Source organism: Canis aureus, chromosome 17 (genome assembly GCF_053574225.1).
Source record: "Canis aureus isolate CA01 chromosome 17, VMU_Caureus_v.1.0, whole genome shotgun sequence".
Lineage (NCBI taxonomy): Eukaryota > Metazoa > Chordata > Mammalia > Carnivora > Canidae > Canis > Canis aureus.
The window spans coordinates 11,292,505-11,316,152 of NC_135627.1; the positions used below are offsets into that span (position 1 = coordinate 11,292,505).

General features: G+C 36.9%; 1 protein-coding gene and 1 long non-coding RNA gene across 10 annotated transcripts in view; one reads left to right on the forward strand and one right to left on the reverse strand.

The window, feature by feature from the left end:
• The window catches only part of PCCA (propionyl-CoA carboxylase subunit alpha), a 461,536-nt gene that overhangs the window by 296,173 nt on the left and 141,715 nt on the right, over positions 1 to 23,648 (reverse strand). The window contains exon 1 of one of the 8 annotated variants that reach the window (XM_077855076.1): positions 14,770 to 14,875. The exons of 6 other annotated variants lie outside the window; for them this stretch is intronic. Coding sequence is in view for 1 of the 2 variants with exons in the window: in XM_077855075.1 (XP_077711201.1) it covers positions 6,136 to 6,153 (18 nt within the window). In the remaining variant the exon portion in view is untranslated. Of the gene's footprint in view, positions 1 to 6,135; positions 6,169 to 14,769; positions 14,876 to 23,648 lie in introns of those variants that run through there. One more of the 8 variants, XM_077855075.1, reaches the window with a different exon arrangement.
• On the forward strand, positions 4,365 to 7,173 carry LOC144287777 (uncharacterized). Of its 2 annotated transcripts, none has more exons than XR_013355533.1 (4): positions 4,365 to 4,490; positions 5,675 to 5,871; positions 6,388 to 6,482; positions 6,988 to 7,173. It is a non-coding gene; the product is annotated as an uncharacterized LOC144287777 (long non-coding RNA). The 2 variants fall into 2 exon arrangements; XR_013355532.1 differs by lacking the exon at positions 4,365 to 4,490 and adding an exon at positions 5,133 to 5,234.

The following is a 23,648-nucleotide window of genomic DNA, read 5'->3' on the forward strand; positions in this document are numbered from 1 at the left end:
AAATCTTTTGTGAAACTCCCAAAATGTAAACACATGAAAAGTGGAACTGCTCTGTAAGGGGAGAAAGTGGTTGTAGGTTTACATTTCTACATACTCCACATGTCTCCAGCTTGATCAACTAGTCATTTTGGACCACAGCAATTATCATATTCATTTCTTCTCACCCAAAACCTGCAACCCACTAAATGCCAAGTCACGACAAGAGGAAACATGATTGTTTCAACTACCAATTGTCTTTCCATATTCTCATTTTACTTGCTAAGATGGAAGGATTTTTTTTAATTATAAATGTTATTTTAAATACCACTATGCTACACAGATGTAATCAAGTAATCAGAATACCCATGCAGACAGCTGAAGAAATAACATAAATGAAAACATCCAAAATACATTATGATTATACAGTAAAACTTCTGATTAACTGGAGCCCAACAATTAGGAACCACTGATTAACTAGATTTTTCTCATACATTCTGATTTGAGACAAATTACCCCAAAATGCAAAATTGCCAAGAAAAAAAGCTCACATCAAGAATTTAGTGACTATTCTTTTTGGCCCACCCAACAGAAAAGAAAAATAGCCAGTGGTAAGCTGGGTAACTACTCAGACAGATGTTTATCTAGATGTTTTGGTAGCATTCCCTGGGTTAGCCTGTAAATGTCATTAAAGCAAAATGAGAATGCAGTATTCTAGTTCCTAACTCCCATGATTCTTTGACCAAAAGAGCAAGGATGAGGTCAGGGTAAAACGGCAAAAGTGATAGGGCATGTTTTAAAAGTTCTGAGATTTTGACCAGTCATCAGTGTGATTAGGAAGCCAGAATTTATCACTAGTACCCTTTTGATAATCTTTTGTTCACCCTAGATCTTTTGTCATCCATCCAATTCTCCATCTCCCTTAATCACCAGTAAGTCTTTTTGACATTGTATAGCAATAAAATGTACTCCTAAATATGTGCTTTTTAAGGTCTTTGTAAATTTATAATGATGATAAGTATTATACCTGAAGGCAGCTAAATGTCTTACAGTCATGAAAAAAAGTGAGCATTATGAGGGCATGTGGGTGGCTCAGTCGGCTGAGCATCCGACTTTTGATTTTTGGCTCCAGTGGTGACCTCAGAGTCATGAGATCATGCACTGCATCAGGCTCCATGCTCAGCAGGGAGTCTGCTTAAGACTCTCTCTCCCTCTGTCCTTCATCCCCCTCTTGCAGATGCCCTCTGTCTGTCTCTCTCTCTCTCCAAAATAAATAAATCTTTTTTTTAAGTGGGTGTTTTTTAAGAAGCACAGGAAACCACTTTGTGATACATAGGAAGCAAACCATAAAAAGTTAAAATCACAAAAAGTTGAAATCACTGCTCTAAAGATTCCTTTCATTATCTAACTTCTGTGATTTTTATGGTTCTGGTCAAATTTTCATAGAAGAATGAGAACAAGAGTTCATTTTGAACAGCATGTATGGGGAATAATGAGATTTAGCTTACAACAAGCTTTATGTTGTGAATGAAGGATAGATATAGTCATCATTTGTGAAAACAGTACGATACATAATTCGTTTACAGAAATACAACAGTTAGTAAACTGCTATACTATGTATTCAGATTACTTTTAAATTCATACACTTCAGGCTAAGATACTACTTGGGTAACTGTAAAATCAGGGTCAGACAAGAGATACAGCCATGAAAAAAATTGCTGAACTACCCAAAGACTCAGGTTCTAGGCTTTAATGTATTCCTTGCTAAAAAGGAAAAAGAATTTCTGGTATAAAAGGTCAGTTTAGGATTGGTTTGGGGAACTCAGTACATGAGATTAAAAAGTGATCCAGTGAGAAAGCTTTCAAAAATTAATATGATTATGTCAAAAAGTACATAGTAACAGATAGAAAGGCTACTCCCTGAATATGATAATAACAGTATGAACATCAAAAATAACAGGGAGATTACAAGTTAATTCATCTTTTCAAGACCTCAGGAAAAACCTTTTTCTATTTCTATTCAATTACTTAAACTTCTTAGACATGTATCACTCATTTAAAAAATATATACAGCTCTTTAAAAAGCAATATATAGAAAAACTAACTTCACAGATAAATGTAAGTAAAATGAAAGGATCAAGATAAAATCCCTTACAATGGTTTTACAAGGAAAAAAACAATACTAGAATTAAAAAAAAGCAAAAGAGAAAAACATACCAACACAAAACAGATCAAAACTGTTATCTATTCTTTCAAAACAAGCTAAAAAACATTTCTTAAAGTTATAGAAAACATGAAATAACATAAATTAGAATTAGAAATGTTCAGAAATGAGGTGACAGACCTCAAGATAAAACCAGAAATGAAGGGCAGCCCCGGTGGCGCAGCGGTTTAGCGCCATCTGCAGCCCAGGGCGTGATCCTGGAGACCCTGGATCGAGTCCCACGTCAGGCTCTCTGTATGGAGCCTGCTTCTCCCTCTGCCTGTGTCTCTGCCTCTCTCTCTCTCTCTCTCTCTCTCTCTGCATCTCGGTGAATAAATAAATAAAATATTAAAAAAAAAAAAAAGAAATGAAAAAGAAATATCACTCTAGAAATTAAGACTAACCCAGAGGGAATTCAAGAGTGAATAAAGAAAACAGATAATGCCTTATAAGAAATAAAGGAAAAAAAAAAAAAAAGAAATAAAGGAAACTTTTCTTAAAGATCAAAAAATGAAATTATTTTTAAGGTATAAAAGAAAATGACAAAACTGAAGATAAACAACATCCAATATATGGATAAGAGGTGTCTTTCAAGAAAAATAAAGCAAAGAAAGAATACCAAAAATTATATTCCAAGAAAATAGTCTTAAAAGTAGAAATAGCAAAAAGACATATACTACAGTAAAACTGAGAAATTCCATCCAGAATGATCATGATACACTCTAGTAATAATGCTTAAAAGAAAAAGAAAAAACTACAAGAGAAAAAGAATATATGACTTATATAAAAGAGAAGCTTCATTTATCACAAGACTCTGACAGTAATCCATGCAAAAGAAAATGGAATAACATAGTCAAGAAAAAGTATGAGCCAAGGATTCTAAATCCAACAAAACCGACATCCAAGAATAAAGTATAGAGAAAACGTAACAACAAACAAGAACTCAGGGCCTCTTTCTGAGGAATCGAACAAACCTGTAGTTTGCAAACTACAGGCTGTGAGCCTAATCTGGCCTGCTACCTGTTTCTCTACAATCCACATTCTAAATGAATTTTGGCAGGAGCATCTGGTTGGCTTAGTCAGTGGAACATGCAACTCTTGATCACAGGGTTATGAGTTTGAGCCCCACATTGGATGTAGAAATTACTTAAAAATAATATATATGTGTATATGTAAAATGGATTTTAGGGGAAACAAAGTTTTTGGGAAAAAAAATTAAGAACACTGTATCCTGGGGCACCTGGATGGCTCAGAAGGTTAAGCATCCAACTCTTGATCTAGGAAGAGAATCTGCTTGGGATTCTGTCTTCTCTCCCTCCCAATCCCCCTGCTCATTCTTGCTCTCTTTCTCTCCATCTCTCTCTCAAATAAATAAAATCTAAAAATGCACTTTAAAAAAAGAATACTATATCCTGACATGTGAAAATTACATGAAACTAAAAGAGTTTCACTGGAAAGTAGCCATGCTCATTAGTTTACATGTTGTGTGTCTGCTTTCTCAGTACCAGAGTAAAACTGAATAATTGCAACAGACTGTTTTGCGAAGCCAAAAATATTTGCTATCTAGCCAGCCCTTTACAAAAGAGTTTACCCACTCCTTTTAAAAAATGATCTTCAAAAAAAAAAAAAATAAAAATAAAAAAATAAAAAATGATCTTCAGAAAAACAAAATGACTAAAAAGAGGTCAACATAAAGGGCCTGTGATTATTTGCAGGACTAAAACCAAATTAAGGCTATGGAGAGAGTATACTTTATACCAGCTCTATTATCTTTTTTGCTTTCTTTTTTTCTTTTCTTTTCTTTTTTTTTTTTTTTAATTTTTAGAGAAAGGAGAGGGGCAAAAGGAGAAGGAGAGAGAGAATCTTAAGCAGGCTTCATACCCAGTGCATGGCCAAAGGACTCACTCTCATAAGTATGAGATCATGACCAGAGCCAAAATTAAGAGTCCTATGCTTAACTGACCCAGGCTCCTCATGCTAACTGTATTTTCTGACAGCACATATAAAGTACAACTATTTTTCAAGTGGGGGAAGAACAGCAAGAGGACATGTAAAACTTCTTTAATGATTGTAATATCATATTGGTATTGATACTGATATCCTGAGATTACTATGTGTGTACTACTGACTAGACAAGGAATTATGAGGTATTCTAATTTTGTCATCTCTCCTGTCCCAGAGAGTCAGAATTCTAAATATGAAAGCAAAGATACAGAGGTAAAAAAGAAGAGGTTAAGTAAAAGTTCTGCAATCTTGAATATAATTGAAAGTATCACTATGAATACAGGGGGTATTTTTAATCTCACATCAAGTAAGACTATATTAATTTATATTTTAAATTATAATTTATAATTTAAATACTTAAAAGGCTATATTTGCATGTAGCTGATAGTGTGGCCGAGCAGTCTAAAAGGCTATATTTAATTTTACATTTATTATAGGTTATATATAATATGAACTGTATTTGTAATATAGTATGTGTATTATGCAATATCTGTATTATACATTTATATTATATATGCCCTATTTGTGTTCGGGGATAGCATTATACCTAAATATATATATGAAATACATTAGCATGTTATATTTCTACTAGCAGAACGCAGTTAATACACACATCTTGTAATAAACCTATGTTTAAAAACCTGTTAATACACATATCCTCCTAGCCCTATTAAAAAGGCCTAGAAGCAATGACCATGCCTCGCACCCTCTGGTCTCTAATACCATTTTTAAAAAAACAGTGCATCTTGGTAAGATAGCGGATTAAAGCCTGGAGCAAGAAACATAAAACAAGAGCCTAGAATGTCTTGTGAGACTAGAGAACCAGGAAGCTGTAAAAGATTAAGAGATCAAGTCAAAGAGACCATGAGCCAACTTAGTTAGGCCCCACTGGCCTAGAGAAACAAGTTGGGCTTCATTGAGAATTCCAATAGATTTAAACCTACAAAATATGTTTCAATCTATGACTTCATAATGACACTTTTTTTAAAGAATTGGGTCAACTTTGAAGGATAAGGAAACCATTCATTACCTTGAAAACTAGTAAACAAAGGTAAAGAATTATGCATTTATATTGTTCTTTCTATAGGAATAGTACCTCTAAGTAACCAAACAATAAATGTGGCAAAAGGTCTCTTTATAAATTGTAATATATTTATAAATAAATAAAATATACTTGAGAGAGAAAGAGTACAAGTGGTTGGAGGGTGGGGAGAGGTACAGAGGGAAAGGGTGAGAGAATCCTAAGTCCAGTGCAAGGCTCGATTTCACAACTATGAGATAATGACCCAAGCAGAAATCAAGAGTCAGATGCTTAACCAACTGAGCCACCCAGGTACCCCTAAATATATTCCAATTAATTGATGAAAAAAGATGTCAAGAGTCAAAATATCACCATTTTGCAATCCAGTGAAATACTAGATATCGACAGTAAGCATCAAAGGCTGCTTAGATTATAAACAGTACTAACAAGACCCTATGTGCCTCTCACAGTCTTGGCCAAAGGCATCCAAACCCAAATCTGATTCCATCTCTGAATTCAGATGTAGGAATCCAACTGCAGAAAATGCCAAAAATGGAGGAAAATCCTGACCTGTACCATGAGCACACAATCAACTAAGTCAAGACGGACAGAAATTCTACAAGTCAATAACCCAGGGTTCTTCAACAAAACTGAAAGGAAAAGAAAGGTATGAAAAGCAACCCTGTGGTTTAAGAGAAACCTAAAAGGCATCAAAGTTGAAAATAAAGGGGCCAGACAACGCATAATGCCTAGGGATGCACATCTGGACAATAAAATTATTTTAAAATGCAAGAAAAGGATTACTGTAAAAGTCAAGCAGTGGGTATGAATAGAGAGCGACTGGAGGGAAGGACTGAGATGAGTCACATGGACAAGATTCAGGGCAAACATCTAATATCTAGACCTATGCAGCGATTACAAGATTATTTACCTTAAGTAAGCCACACATTTGTTCTGCGTATTTTCCTTTTATTTTACAATAAACATTTCGAAAGTGATTTCAGAGTGGCGACACCAGCTCATAGGAATGAAACCACTAGCTGGACCAGAGCAGACAGGAACAAGGTGTGGATGAGCAAGTCCCACCACTACCATTCTACTGCAGGCCCCAGGCAGTGCAGTGTGACAGTGCGAGATTAGAGAAGACTGCTAACTGAATCCTAATTCTTCTTCCTCCACACAGACAGTGGGGTATCAATCAAGAGAGGCACAGAACCACCCTAAAAGAGGGTGCCAGCAGTCTCCAACCCTACATTTACAGGAATCATTTTCTTTGAGGTGCCAGTCAGCTCACGGTGAATTTAGAACCCAATTTATGTGACTCACTGGGAAAAGAACTTTAAGGCATTTGATTGTTATGGGGATGGGTAGCAGAGGGGAGACAAAGGTTCTATTTTTAAATTCTAAATATAAACTTATAAACCAATACAGTTTTTTTTTATTTGTTTTGGATGCTAACTGCAAGATCAACTGAAATCTAATGACATACTTACTTACATACTGTATTTACCTTCTAGTACACTGTGTGTGCTGTGACTTAGTTAAACCAAAGAAATCTGTCTATTTCAATATTCCCAGTATCTAGACTTCATTCGGTCTATTGTATATTTTGTATTGTCTACCTGGCACAAGGCAATATTATTACTTCCAGATGATAGCGATGTACAATATTTAGTTAGGGAAATGGAGTAATGGTAACTGTCCCCACTTTAACAATTGGCAGAAGTCAGGTTTTCTAGTTGAAGACTATAGTTACATATTAAACCTTGTTTTTCATTCACAGGAAGTGAGCATTACAGCAACAGAACACTCTACTTCTAATATTTGACAGTGGAATGATGTTCATTTCTACTTTTCAGCTATTACTAAGTCAGAAAATGGTTAAATTTCCTTTATCAAATGTTCTGGGTTTCTGACAAAGGTACTTAGAGCATACAAGAAGTTGAGGGTACTTTTTCATTTAATAAAAGACATTGAAATAAACTATAAATCTTTGGGTATCTTTGTACTTTGGGGATAAGCTTTTCAAGCTCTTAAGGAAGACAGTCTATTTTTTTAAATTCTCATTACTATATTCCATATTAATTTTGGAAATGTTCTTTCCATTTTATTTTTTGTATATTTTTTTATTGGAGTTCAATTGCTCATCCCGTCAAGTGCCCCCCTCAGTGTCCGTCACCCAGTCACCCCAATCCCCCGCCCACCTCCCCTTCCACTACCCCTTGTTCATTTCCCAGAGTTAGGAGTCTCTTATGTTCTGTCACTCTCTCTAATTTTTCCCATTCATTTTCTCTCCTTTCCCCTATAATCCCTTTCACTGTTTTTTGTATTCCCCGTATGAGTGAAACCATATGATGTTTGTCCTTCTCCGACTGACTTACTTCACTCAGCATAATACCCTCCAGTCCCATCCACGTCAAAGCAAATGGTGGGTATTCGTCCTTTCTGATTACTGAGTAATATTCCAGTGTGTGTGTGTGTGTGTCTGTGTGTGTGTGTCTGTGTGTTTGTACACATATATATTTATAGACATCTTTTTTATCCATTCATCTGTCAATGGACACCGAGGCTCCTTCCACAGTTTGGCTATTGTGGACATTGCTGCTATTAACACTGGAGTGCAGGTGTCTCGGTTTTTCACTGCATCTGTACCTTTGGGGTAAATCCCCAGGAATGCAATTGTCCATTTTAGAAGACTCAGATTAAAGTTTGTCAGTGTTTGCCATCTCTTTTGTGCATATCTAATTTCTTCTTTTTATTTCCTTGTAATCAGCACTGATACCTATTTCCAGAGTCTAACTGATTGTAAAGAAGAAAGACACTGGGCACTTAAGCTTTACAGGTCTATGCTCTGAGTTAGTGCAGACCAGGATACTAAAAGAGAAGAGTTCACATAAACCTGAGAGGGCTGTTAACCCTGTTTTTTCTTTGAGGGAAATGTAGATGCATTAACATTTCCAGCTGTAACACTCATTCTAAGCTCCTAATGTTAAAAAATGCAAATGAAGTTTTCTGTCTTTTCTGTGCCTGGAGGTGTTATGTGAGAAAACAGAAAGACGTTTCTAGGATTAGTTCCACAGATTTCCTTTATCATGTAAAATCTCAAGACTGGTTGCAATGGCAAGAATCAAAGAAAAGCAAAGTGACGACACCCAGAGAAAATGAATTCAATAATTTCCTTAGCAACACATTAAGAAAATTAAAGTTAACTAAAAAGTCGGACATTGGGATAAAGCTCAGCCTCCCTCCTTTAAAGAAATTCTAGTTTTAATATTTAGAACATTAAAAAAAATACATTGGCAAAATACTGATGATCAGTTGAATGACAGTTTTCTCAGACGAAATTGTTAAATTTATCACTCAGCTACCTGGAATTTTCAAGAATTTAATTTATATTATAATAGTAATAATGCTTTCATTAACGATGCAGGTACAAATTTTAAAGTTTTTCTTTTAGAATGCATACTTTAAAAGGACAAAGTAAGAAGCTTCACATTTAAATATATATGTATTGTTAAGGTTCTCCTTATGTAAACTGGCCAGAGAAATTAGTTATGAAGTTGTAATCATCTTCTTTTGCACTTCACATAAAATATTTTATATCCCTACAGTCTGGACATTAAAAATGAGTTGCCTTCATTTCTCCTTGATCCAATTATTTTTAATGTTTCATGAACACTAAAACTAATTGGTACTTTTGAAAACGAATACTTTCCCAGTTCAATTTTGGAATATACCGTATAGTAACTATGAAATTAGATGAGCAACTTTACAATGTCAGTAAAAAAATTTAAGATTTAATAATACTTCAGTTAGTATGAGAGGATGTTAATGAAGATACCTTCCTATTCTTCACAGTCCATTAATATTTACTGCCAGGAGTGAGTAAAAGGAGTCAAGTGGTAAGCTGGTGAAAGGCTTGAAAGCTTTTGTTTAGTCTAAATGTTAGATATCAAATTTAATTTATTTTTTTAAAAATTGCTCTGGGATATGATATGAATTATGTACTGTTTCTATTTCTTTTGAAAATATTTGTCAATTTCTTTAAAAATTTACTACAAGTAGAAGTCCTTCCGCACTCACTCAATTTACTGCTTTCTGGAATACATCAAGTTCTCGGTACCACCACTGGACAGAAAGAAGTCATATGGTTTGAATAAAGCATGCTCCACCTACAGTTGGGATATGCTTTTCTGTTGGCACATTTAATTGCCGTGCTCTAAGATCACTGACATTATAAGGCTTATTTCAAATACTGAATGGGATGCTAAAAAAGCAGAGATCATGATTTCCAATTAATTGCCGAGAACAACTGGGGAATTCCTCACACTACTCAGCATAGTCTAACCCACCAACCTGCTACTTTCACCCTTCTGTTTGGTCATTAACGAAGATGCAATGAGGCGAAAATGACAATAAGATGTAGAGGAAAAAAAAAAAAAAAAGATGTAGAGGAATGACCCGAGTAGAGGTTAATTTATCTCTAGGTGGGAAACTTTCTTTTTTTTTTAAGTTTAAAGAGAGTAAAAGAAAAAGGAACTCACTAACATTAATAATATATTTTTTAAATTTACTTATTTAACATTGTTTACAGGGCATCATATTAAGGCTTCCTTTATCCTAAAACCCACTTCATAGATAAACACTTCAGTCTTCAGCTTCTAGTTTGTTTACAAAACTAGAACGTCTTTACTTTATTCTAGAATTCCAGAGTGGTATCTTACAGTGTGGTAAGACATTTCAAATTCTTTTTAATATCTGTTTCTCAGGGTGGGGGTGGGGTGGTAGGCCAAGAAACCAGAGGACATAAATCATCCCCTCTACTGAGCATGTTAGTAAAATGAGGATCCAAGAATCCAAGAGATTGTCCAACTGTCACTAATAAACTGCCCACTGTCACCAATAAACAGGTAAAGTGCCAGGAAGAAGCTTCCAACCTTACTACCTTCTCCTGTTGTCTCACACACTGTGAACAGGTTCAGGCAGCCCGTACTTACTCACCAAGTCAAAGACCATGCACTGACTACTCAACACCCATCACACATAAGGTGTGCCCAAAAGAGTCCTGGGACAGGACCATTACCCCAGCATCCACCTGATTTGTGCCCCCTCTCAACTCACAGAAGAAGCATGATGGTTTGGACAGACCTGGTTTTTACCCACAAGGAGTTTACAGTCTAGTAGAAAAATATGTGCCAAACAAAAGGAGCAATACGTGGCAGAGAATAGTAAAGACACTGGGAAAAAAAAAAGTAATAAATAAAGCACTTATTATGAACAGAGTCCATGCAATGTAGAAATCAAGGAAGGCTTTACAAAAAGGGAAGCATTTGAGGGGAAAAAGACAACTAGGATTTAGAAAAACAGCACGGGAAAGCAAACATTTAAGTCCATAGGAAAACATCTCTCACTGGCCTGTAAAGGGCCAAGTGGTCATCAGAGAATGACGACGAGATCACACGCAACCAGTGCTCATCCAGAAGGGTCTCCTCTTTTTCTTAAGGTCAACAACAACCAGATCTCAGTTATAGACTTCTCTGGTATCCAACTCAACAGCTAATCATGCATTCATTCCACAAACACCTCCCAAGTACTTACCTATTGTGTGAGGCACTGTTCTAAGTCTAGGGATAAAATAACAGATAAGAAGAACTGTTATCACCCTCTTAGTTGAGGCAGCAACTAGGAAGATGTAAAATAACAAGCAATTAAAATCATAATCCAGGGTAGGTCAGTCAGTTAAGCATCTGCCTTTGGCTCAGTTCATGATCCTGAGGTCCTGTGATTGAGCCTAGAGTCAGGCTCCCTGTTCAGCAGGGCAGGGCGTCTGCTTCTCCCTCCCCCTCTGTGCACAAACACACACTCTCTATCTCTCTCTCTCTCTTTCAAGTAAATAAAATTTAAAGATCTTTTTTTTTTTTTTTTCTAAAAAAAATCACAATCCAGAATGAGTACTCTAATAGAGTAAGTCTAAAATATTCTGGGAAACTCATAATGGTAATTGGAATAAAGCAAACATGAGTAGAGACTTTGTGAGCCAACTTAATGTAAGTTTATCATACATGGAGTGCAATATTTCAAAAATTCCCTGCCCTTTGCTTCAGAAAATTTCTCCCTTCAGTTATGTGAGATATGCTACGATTTTAACATGCTCAGATTACTTAATATTTCTGTCTTTCTCAGAAAGTCCGACCAGGGCCTTCCTAACTTCTGATAAATGAGATTTGAGAATCCAATCTTCTCCCTTTATTAAAGTCAAGCTTGCAACTGAGGAGGGAGAAAATGAACATCATATATAATAGGCTAAGCTTCATTTTACATCAACATCCACTATGCATAAACATAAATCCCAGCAAAATGATATTCTTAAAATGTTTTACCAGCAATGTGACTCTCTTCAAATGTACGTGATCACCACCCTGACATAGCCTTTTGAAGTTCTAAAGTTTCAACAGACACTATCTATTTACTCCTCACCTCCCATGCCACTTGAATCATTTAAAAAAAAAAAATTGTCAGGTAAATTTTTTAATCATTTTCTTGAAAGAAAGGCAGTAGTTAAAAGCAATAGAGTATAATAGTTGATGCAGGGACTGTGGAGCCTGCCTGAACTCCAATTGTACCATAAACTACGTGGTTGGCCTTTGACGAATTACTTAACCACTGTGTGCCTGTTTCTGAACCTGTGAGGATTCAATGAATTGATAAATGTAAGGTACATAGGACAAAGGGGCCCCACGGGCACCTGGGTGGCTCAGTGGTTGAGTGTCTGCCTTTGGCTCAGGTCATGATCCCAGGGTCCTGGGATCAAGTCCCACATCAGGCTCCCTGCGTGGAACCAGCTTCTCCCTCTGCCTGTGTTGTGTCTTTGTCTGTGTCTCTCATGAATAAATAAAATCTTAAAAAACAAACAAACAAACAAAGGGGCCCCAGAGTAAGCTGCTACATAAATATAAAGGGCTATGGAAGTCCATTATAAGTCCAACTGTTAGCTGGTGAGGAATCCCTGCCTGCCTTCCTGGGTACATATGTTTAACACACTCAGGGAGCCTTGTTCCAGAGAACAAGTCCTACTGCTGTTAACCCCTGAGCCCCAACTAATTCAGACACTTCCTGAAGAAGCTAAACCGACCTTTCCCCGACACCTTTTAGCTCTTCCTCTCAATTGGCTCCTTCCTCTCAGCCAAAAACCCTGCTTGCTTGGATAGTTGCATGCCCTTCCAAGATGTAACTAAAATAGAGGTGAGCCTTCTTCCAAAAAAAGAGCAAGACACTGTCCTCCAAGAGGAAAAGATGTTCTACAGACAAAAGTTCTTTGAAATGACTATCACAACACAGCAGCAGATCTCCCCTGGTAACAGAAATTGCAGAGAAGGGAAACACAAATGGTATTGCTAGACCAACAGAAATCAGTGTTGTGAATGGCCCACGTGAGGAATGAATGCAGAACTTCCAGAGAGTTCTGAAGCACTTCAGAAGATCAGCATGTTAGCAGCACTGAGATGGCTCCAAGGAGGAAAGACTGAAGTGGCCCAGGTAAAAAAGGAGAAAATGAGAAGGTTCTGGAGCAGCAGTGGGATCCAGTGGGAGGAAAGAGGCAAGAAATGCAGCAGCGATACTAACAGGAGATCTGGCAATGGATTTCGGGAGAATGAATCAATGAGGAAGAGAGGGGAATAGACAAAGATAACTAGAAGGCTTTTCAGACCAGAAAACTCCACTGCAATACGGAACCAAAAAGCAGGCTTGGTTACATGGACAATAGGATTCATTCTGCCTAGTAGGGACTTATTAGTAAAACAATCAGGGTGACCCTCCAAGGGAAGACATTTTGTACCTGGACCTAGAGTTATCTTCAGTAGATCAGATCCAAACCAATCATATAATCTCTTGTGATAAACTACTCTGCACTTAAAATCTCACATGTACCTATATAATCTCTACTGTCATGTACTAATACTTCTAACCGACTATAAACAGTTTACTCATGTTATTATCACCTTTAATATCTCACTTTGAAAACAAAAAAGGTGTTTTTGGAGTACTACTGTTCATGTTATAAAGTTCTGTGGTTTAGGATGTTTTTCTGTTTTAGAAGCTCAATTTTGACACTGCAGTTATTCTACTAACCAAGACTTCAACTCTGGTTTAACAATGTTATTTAATTACAAATACTTCAAAAGTCTTTTTCAATTCTTGGCATCAATATCCACACAAGAAGTTGAACAGCGAGGATGTGACAAGTGAGCAGAACATATAAACTGTCATCAGGGATGAAATCCATAAACTGGGATGACATGCCAAGGCATTTCCATAGAACACTAAGGTCCACCCACCATGCCAATCAGAAAACAGTGCTCAGATGACATAGGAGTCATCAGTCACCAGCAATTTCCAGTGATTATAAGAGGAGGCTAGACCCTAGTTAAGACCTAACAGGAAATAAAGGCTAACACCTCATGAAATGCAAGTAATTTAAAATAGTCTTCTGTCAATTCTTTAGGCTACCTATAATAAAGCCCTCAAAAGAGTCCTTTTCCAATATGTTTGTCCAATCTATGAAGAATTTTCCAATTAACCACACATAAATTGATTTGAGGCTTTTTTTTTTTTTTTTTGGATGAGAAGATAGCATAGAAATTACCTTAGCCTGGAAAGGTGTGACCTTATGGGTTTAAAATAAGAATCTTACACTATTAGGAAACAAAAAAAATTATAACCATTGTTTATACTGCTCAAAGTCAAGATATATCTATAAAATAATTGTTTCAAACTATTCATCTGTAAGTTTCTAAATAAAATTTTAAAAAGCTACTCAAAATAATGTAAGTCTTCCTATTGCAACAACTTGGGATGAAGATCACAGGTCATCCAGAGATCACACAAAATACATCCCCACCTTGTGGTCAGCTTCACGAAAACAGACTCAAATTAACATTAATCCATCTATCTGCCTAAAAATCTCATTTCTTTTTTTTTTTTTAATTTTTATTTATTTATGATAGTCACACAGAGAGAGAGAGAGAGAGAGAGAGAGAGAGGCAGAGACACAGGCAGAGGGAGAAGCAGGCTCCATGCACTGGGAGCCCGACGTGGGATTCGATCTCGGGGCTCCAGGATCACGCCCTGGGCCAAAGGCAGGCGCCAAACCGCTGCGCCACCCAGGGATCCCTCATTTCTTTCACAGATCCCATTTGACTTTTACTTCCAAGAATTCCTTTTCCCCATGTTAGTCTCAACATGCTAAGACATAATTCTGGTTCCCTCTTACATGCTTACACTGTTTCTCCAATTTTTTCATCAGAGAGAATAATACCTAATCCATAAATTTAAACATTAGCAATCAGCAGGTATGAATTATCAAGTAGCCATAGAATGGAGTGTGTTTATACCTCTAATGCTTCAATCCCACATCTAGTAGGTTGCCAGATTCTGCCCCACTCTATCTGGGGCTGGGAGGGTGAATCTTTGGCCTCTTCAAGAACATAATTCAAATCTTCTGGGGAAACCATACATTTTATAACTCTAACAGTAATGTTTACATAAGCTACTATACTTTACATACATTTTATCAATGCAGTTAATTCTCAATCCACGGAAGATGTTTAATTCTGAAAATAATTCCTCCACAGCATTCTGAATTCATTGTTCACATTCTCAAGTGATGTGCACTGAAGAGAATGTAAATCGAAAGTTACTGAAAAGGACTACTGGGCCCCACACATTCAAACTACACAACACATGTTAAGATTACCTCTGTATCATCCCTGTTTGTTAAATTTTCCCTATCATTCTCTACTCCCCATCCACTAGTACAGATTAACTGTACCATATGCTTTTTGATTCACCCAGAGTCTCTTTCTAATGGCTATAACTAAGTATGTGCTTACCAACAAAATAGTGAATTTGCACTAGATTAAATATATTTGTATAGATACGCAGCTGTTTCAAACACCACACTCAGAGTACCAAGTAGTCAATTCCCATCCAACTAAAAAGAGACATTTTTAAGTAATTGGAAAAAAAATTAAAAACAGAGTATTTCATGACATGTTAAAATATATAATTGTGCAGTTACAACTGAGTTAAACAGTTGTGACATTATGGCCTGCAAAGTCTAAAATATTTATTATCTGGCCCTTTACAGATGAAGTTTGCCAAACACTGGCTTATATGATAAAAGGGTTTAAAATTCCAGTGATCATAATCATGAGCACCAGCTGAATAAACCACCTTGCACAGATGAGTTACAAGTGAGTTCTGCATTTATAAATATCTACCTACTTAAGAAGGAATTTACACACAAAGGTAGACAATCCACCTCTTACTCATTTACTTGCTCTTTAAACAAATGTATATAAACCAGATACAGTTCTAGGCACTGAGAGAATAGTAATGATCAAAACAAATAAAAAACTCCTGCGGTTGTGTGATTTACTAAATACGTATCAGGCAGCAATACATACTTCAGAGGAAAATAAATCAAGAAATGGGAATTAAGGGATCCCTGGGTGGCACAGCGGTTTAGCGCCTGCCTTTGGCCCAGGGCGTGATCCTGGAGACCCGGGATCGAATCCCACGTTGGGCTCCCGGTGCATGGAGCCTGCTTCTCCCTCTGCCTGTGTCTCTGCCTCTCTCTCTCTCTGTGACTATCATAAATAAGTTTTTAAAAAAAGAAAGAAAGAAATGGGAATTAAGAGTATGAGGTGGTAGGAAAATGGTAACCTGAAATTTTAAAGGCACACTTGAGAAAATAACTTTGGATCATGAAGAAGATCTATCGGAGGCACGGTGTTCTAAGCAAAGAAACTAGCAAGTGAAAAGACCCTGAGATTGTTAAGTATATCTTCTCTCAAAAGAGAACTAAAGCAAAGGAGATGAGTAAGAGTAAAATAGTTAGGTCAGAACAGTATAGGGAGGGTGGTGAGTGTCTTGAAGGACTTTGGCTCTGATTCTGAATGAAATTGGAACCAATTAAAGGTATTTTGTGGTTTGGTTTTTAGCCAAGAAATGCTTTGATATCTGACTTGAATGTTGATAGATTATTCTGACTGGTTTTTGAGTAAACCCTAGAGGGAGGGAAGCATGGAAACCTGGAGAGCAATTAGGAGGCTAATGCAGTGATGCAGACGAGAGATGCTAGTGACTGGAATAGATGGTAGTGCAGGAAATAGTGAAAAGTGCTCAGATTCCAAGCTTATTTCAAAAGGAGAGCCAAGAAAATCAATCCCCTGCCTGAAACGTCCTTTCCCCTTTTGTATGTCCATGCTTTTCCTCTAAATGCTACCTGTCTTCAAGTCCTAGTTTATACGCTCCCCTCTTTATGAGACTTTCCTACATGCTACCCTCTTTATGAGACTTTCCGACACACTCTTCCCCGATCAAAAGTAATCTCTCCGAGGCACTTGGTGGCTCAGTGGTTGAGTGAGTGCCTTTGGCTCAGGTCATGATCCTGGTGTACTAGGATGGAGTTCTGCATCAGGCTGCCTACGGGGAGCCTGCTTCTCCCTCTGCCTATGTCTCTGTCTCTCTGTCTCTCATGAATAAATAAATAAAATCTTGAAAAAAAAAAACTAATCTCTTCATCTGATTTCCCCACAGGCCATCTGTGACAACCTGATGAGCTAACCTCCTCCCTGTTCCATCTCTTCTCCACAAACTTCTTCAATGTAGTGAACCTCCATCTTTGTATTCATCAGCACTGTCACACCAAAAGATGCATGCCAAACAATCAGATACATGCCAAACAATCAAATTAGTTAAGTTCTAAGTTTCTCCTTGCTCAAGAAGTCCATGATGGTCTTCTACATGTATACTTTGTAACTCTGCAAAAGCTACAGTCATGAAACATAGCTTTATAGGGGCACATGGCTTTAATGACAGGTGTCAATTCCTAGGGAGGAAACCAGGAACTATAAAAATACTCTTCACTAATCCTTAAACACACATACACCTCTCATATAAAGTTGGACAATTTTCTCTCCAGCAAACCCAATCCCAAACCTATCAGAATTAACTTCTACTTTCATGCAACACCTACACTAGACATACTTTGCTGAAATTATCACACTGTCCTATAATCAAGGGGTAGAACACATTTTGTGGCACAGTTACCCAGCTCACAACTTTGCTGAATTGTCCTCTTCCCAAACACAGCAAAAGATCCCTCAACTTCCCAACACAGCAAAAGATCCCTTTTGAATGATATATTCTTGCCCCCTGAACATAGACAATTGAAGCAAAAAGCAGCTAACCCAAACTACATCTATCATAGTCCCTTTCCTAGGTATGAGGACAGAAAGAAGAGGCTTTCCTCTTTTCAAGATGCAAGACCTCAAACACCTAAGCTCCAGGTGTTCCACGGGGCCACACGAGCAAGGAAGCAGAAGATGAAAGTGGACAGGCATGCAGAGATTTTAAAGAAAGAAGCAAAAACAGAGAGAAACAAAGAGCTAACAGCTGGATAGTCTGTTTCTAATACTTTGCTCAAGCCGACCTATCTTCTAATTCTTGGATCTGTCAACACACCCATTTATGATAGATATGCAAATAGTTGGCTGTCTGGCAACATCCTTGAAGCAACTCACAGTCCTGAGACTGGTTACCTAATAAGTAAGAGTTTATGCCTTAAAGCTCTGAGTTTCTACAATTTTCACTAAATATTAATAATGGAGTATTTTTTTCAGTCCCCAAACTCAATGCAAAAATAGTCTTAAAACAAATCAAAAGCCAATGCCCATAAAAAAAGTTTCCTAGAAAAGCAAGTTCTGTGCTCTATTTTTTAACTTAATTCCTCAATGTCTAGCACAATGAGATAGGAAAACTTTTCAATAAATATCTAATCAAATACAACAGGCTATTAACCCATGAAACATCCCAACTCTCCCCTCCCCCAACACACACCCCACCAACCTTCTAGACAGAAATTCTTCTAAAAGTACATCTCACAGTTCTTGATTTCTCTGCCATTCTCTTGGATCTACCCCCATTCTGTAAGCCAACTCTATCCTTAGGCTAGCTATCCTCACAATCACAATATGGCTGCCAGCAGCACCAAGCCCTCTCATTCACAAAAAGTGTGGGAGGAGAAAGGGGAGAGGAGGAGAAGGCTATTCATGAATAATGAATATATTATTCTGCTATTCAATGCAACTCTCTAAGAATGACAAAGTTTCTCTTCTAGGAATCTCAAAAAATCTTCTCATGTTCCATTGACCCAAACTGACATAGGCCTTCACCAACTCATCCCTAAATCAGTAATCGTCAGGAAAGATAAAGTGATCACTGACTGGCTTAAATAAATCACCATCATAGAAACAGTGTTGGACAAGTAAACCATCCACTAAAATGTGTGAGAGTGCATGCTCACCTGCACACCTGACATACACAGCGTTCATTTAAGCATGTCTGTGTAGTATAACCATCACCTGCTAGCCAGACAGAAAGTTAAAGAAGCGTATAAATAATTAACACTGGTGGAAGATATCAAAGGATACAGAACTTCAAGTGACCACTTTAAACTGGAATACCATATATTCTCCTTGTATCCACATCCATCTACTAACTGTTCTTGGGACTTGAAGGTAAAATGTTCCCATGAGCTGACTTACTAGAGGGTTTTTCAAGATTGAATAATCTGGATTTAGAAAAATAAACCATTGTGGGAAGAGGAATAATTCTTGGTATTAATCTTTCACAGTAAAAATGGTGTTTACTAAAAAGTCTATGATTTGCAAAGTATAAATTAGAAGATAGCTTCATTTCACAGAGCTATGTCCTGCAGGTGGGCAGGAGTGAGACTTTACCTACTTCGAGAGCATTGTTTCTTGTCATATTCAGTGTGGAGTTTTAATTTTTCTACTTATCATAACTGTTTGTATATGTACATGTATTTGTATGTTTATGTGTATTTGTATATGACCAAACTGAACTTAAAAATGATTAACCAGCCAAATCTATCTTGATCTCCATTTCCTAAAAGATCATGAGAGCATGTGGGGCCAAAAAAAGTAAATTATTTGTCCCAATTCAAATATCAGCTATAGGTTTTAGTCTTCTTTTCAGTAAAATACAGATTGAATGGTTTCTCATTCCTTAAAAACACAGCAAGCAGAGAAGGAGGACACGAAAGTCACTGAGCATCTCTAAAAGAATGCACATGAGATACTATTCAACAATAGTTTCTGGTGGGTGCTAGATGGGTGATGGATATTAAGGAGGGTACTTAGTTGTGATGAGCACTGGGTGTGGTATGTACACAATGAATCACTGAACTCTACTCCAGAAACCAATACTGCACTATATGTTAACTAACAAAATTTAAATTAAAAAATATATATAACAGCTTTTATCAGCATATAAATTCTACCTTATAAAATCAGTTATTTACAGAAGTAATAATTACTTCAAGCTATAAATATTTAACTTTATGATTATTATGTAAAATACAAGGTAAAAAAAAAGACCATACAGAAAAAAATTTGTTAACAAGTGAAAAAAAAAAGCCTTATGTCTATATCTAAGTAATTTCTTAAAATAAACAGACATTAAAACAAGATTCAAAGAAACAAAAATAATATAGAAAATTTTAATGCTGTACCTGGGAAAATATCTAAAAACATTTGCCTAGGGGTGCCTGGGTGGCTCAGTTGGTTAAGCATCTGTCTTCAGCTCAGGTCTTGATCTCAAGGTCCTGGGATGGAGCCCCACAAGCATCCTGCTCAGAGGGGAGTCTGCTTATCCTTCCCACTCTACCCCTCCCCCTGCTCGTGCTAGCTTTCTTTCTCACGCAAATAATTAGATTTTTAAAAAGAAAAACATTTGCCAGTAGGTGTTGCCAGAACCTCCCATCATTCTAGATTTGGGAGAGTCTGTACCAGCAACCCAAGCTAGTGCTGTAGAGCAGCTCTAGTAGTCCACTTTAAAAATTCTGAAAAACCCACTTGGGAGTTGTCAGTAGGAGGTAAATTAAAGCCTTATGCATTGAAAAGCAAATAACCTGAAAGATGGAGATGCCTAGGTGGCTCAGCAGTTAAGCAGTTAAGCATCTGCCTTGGGCTTAGGGCATTATCCACACTTGGTTCCGTCTGTGGAGCCTGCTTCTCACTCTGCCTATGTCTCTGCCTCTCTCTGTCTCTCATGAATAAATAAATGCAATCTTTAAAAATAATCATAATAACTTGAAAATGTACAGGGGCAATGAATCCTGAAGTTATCAGACATCAATATGTTTTCTACAGTTAAGCTGGAAAATCTAAATTTTCTGCTTTTCAACTATATTCTAAAAACATGTAAAAACTGCTAAATTTGGCTCCTGGGTTTAAGATGCCACTTATCAACTATAAGGTGAATTTACATAAGCATCTTGTCTACTTTTTAAGTTGAAATAAATCTATACAATATCCAAGTAACTGGGCAGGAAATTTTTATCAATCAAATTAAATAATCCAACATTTTCTGTAGGAAAAATATATTACTACATAGAATATTTATCAGATATTCAGAAGTGAACAACAAAAAAGAAGACCTGAAATCAACTGAAGTCTAGTAATATTAAAGTAATCTAAGATATGTTGCTTCAAGTCCTAACCACTTTTAAAACGGAATTCTACCTCTAAAATACAGATTTATTCAAATAGGAAAAGGGAAATCTCTACTTTTATTTAGTAATTAGCAGGGGGAAAAAATATCCTTCACAGTGAAATTTTTTTTTTTAAGACTTTATTTATTCATGAGAGACACAGAGAGAGACAGACAGACATAGATAGGCAGGGGGAGAAGCAGACTCCACCCAGGCAGTCTGATGTGGGACTCAATCCCAGGACACCAGGATCACACCCTGAGCCAAAGGCAGTCGCTCAACCACTGAGTCACCCAGGTGCCCCACAGTGAAATTTTTAAAGACACACTTTATATAAAGAGACCACTTAGTACCATGCTCAAGTTTTCAGTAACAAGAAAATAAAAGTGTAATCAGTATGATGGGAATATTTCCTTGGGTCTTTTTTAGCTTTAAGAATGTCTAAAGTCAAAAAAAAAGAATGTCTAAAGTCGGGCACCCCCGGTGGCGCAGCAGTTTAGTGCCGCCTGCAGCCCGGGGTCTGATCCTGGAGACCCAGGATTGAGTCCCGCGTCAGGCTCCCTGCATGGAGCCCGCTTCCCCCTCTGCCTGTGTCTCTGCCTCTCAGTCTCTCTCTCTCTCTCTCTCTCTGAATAAATAAATTTAAAAAAGAATGTCTAAAGTCTTGAGCTATTTTTACATGCACTTCTAGAAGGAACAATTTCCTTACATCTTATACGTTAAAATGGTTTGGAAATGGTAAAAACAGAAATGATCAATTTTCTCTTTCAACAGGGGGCCAAGGCAAGGTTTCCTTTGCCAAAATTCAAACAGATACACCCTTCTCAACACATCATGAGTGTGTAGAAAAGAATACTATCTTAAAGCTCACTTTGGGACTTTTTTTTTTTACTACAAAGAATTGAATTAAAGGTGTTTACTAAATAAATAATGGACTTGAGAAACAGAAGAATCCTACATTTCTTTATCTGACCCCAAGTCTACTAACCATGTATCACTAAAACTAAACACACGTTATACAAGAGGCAATTTGCCAGTAATTGAAAAAAGCCTACAAAATTAACAAATGAATGCTATTCTGACACTAGAAAGCTGGCAATGGTTACACAAGCTTTAGCCTTCTAAAACCGTAATCAGAGCTGGGATGATTAATCAACATTTTAACATTTCCCATCTGTACAAATGCTCAAGGTAGTGCTTACCATTGCTTGACAAGTTGCTTAGCATTGCAAAATTTGATCATTCATGTCTTACTGAATTTTTACTGACTTGGAAGAAAATAAAACACCAATTAAAAGCAGATGTCACCTTTAATTCTAACTGGCTGACAAACTTCTAATTTTTTTTTTATCCAAAGCACTTAGAGAACACACATAGATGACAGTTTGGACAGTTAAATATTCAAAGTCACTGATAGCCCCCCACAAATTTGCAAGTGATTTTCCAGAACTTAATCTCGTGGGGTTTTATCTGGCAAGCATCCAGAAAGAATAGTTTCAAGTAGTCATCTAGAAGGTAAATTTATTGTTACATTTTTGCAAAGGCCTCAAGTACTGATTGGAACATCACTAAACTAATATTCTCAAAGTCCCATCTTTACTTTCATACATATAAAGAACTCCAAAACTATGTTGCTCCTCTATTAAAACTCTAGCTAAAAAAAAGTAAAGGTTTAATAAACCGTGGCTAATATACCTTCATGGTCAAATGATTCAAAAGCTAAATCATATCTAACCTGAATTTAACATAAAATAATAATAATCTGACTTGAGTACTCATGGTTTTTAATGTCTTTTAATACTGCAGTCATAAATTCATTCACTTTTGATTCTAACCATTAATTATGAAAAAACTTATTAAATTCAACATTTTGGAAAGCAGCACAAAAATAAATAAGTAGATAAACACACACAACTTGCAATACCTAGATTTTTACAACTCAAATTTCCATATATATGAAAGTAAACTCAAAATGTAGAATTAGCAGCACATTTTTAATCTTCTAAAGATAGCTAGGCTAGTATTTCCTCTATGCACAAAGTAACCTGTAATAAAATGCCGAGTTCTAAAAATGCTTCATTTTAATATATCAAATTTTTCTACAAACAGAAAACTTCTGGATCTTTCCCAACACCCCAATTTCAAAGACAACATTAACACAATTCCTGTCGCTATGTCCAGGAACACCGACCACGGCCTCCACAGATTACCCTTTAATGATCTATGCAAGCTTTCAAAAGCCAGAACAAGCTGGTACCAATCAGGCAAAGGGGGAAAAATGAATCCCAGAAGGAATCACCACAGAGACCCCAATCACAATAATGGGGTCCCTAGGAGCCATAAAGCCGATCAAGCCCTTTGCCTCTGTGGATTCATTGCATAACAATCAGACTTCGCTTCATACTTAGAAGGGGTAAAGGAAGCAGATTGATCCTCTATTGTTTACTTCCTAGGTCTATAGAATATTTTCACTTTAACAGAAAGTTGGCCTTGGGAGAAGAATCTGGGGAAAATTAAATGGAAAAGTAGTCACAAAAAGAGTAGGTTTAAGGGGAGAGCCTACCTGGGACTACATTTGTAGGCCTCATCTTTGCATTTTCATCCTGCTTCATGCATTGCTAATCAGAGATCCACTGGAAGCTTCAGAACCAACTGAAAAGCCTGGCAGGGTATTTGGCTTTCAATTCTTCTACTCTGTTTATTCCCAATATATATTCTTCGGGCTTAGAAACAACTCTTGAACAAGGGTAGCCACTCGGCAATGAAATGTAAATTACTGGCATGTGCTGAAACCTGGACTTGCCACCACTAATGAGCACATTAAAGGAAAATGCTCACTAGATGACTGCAGCCCTTTTACTTAA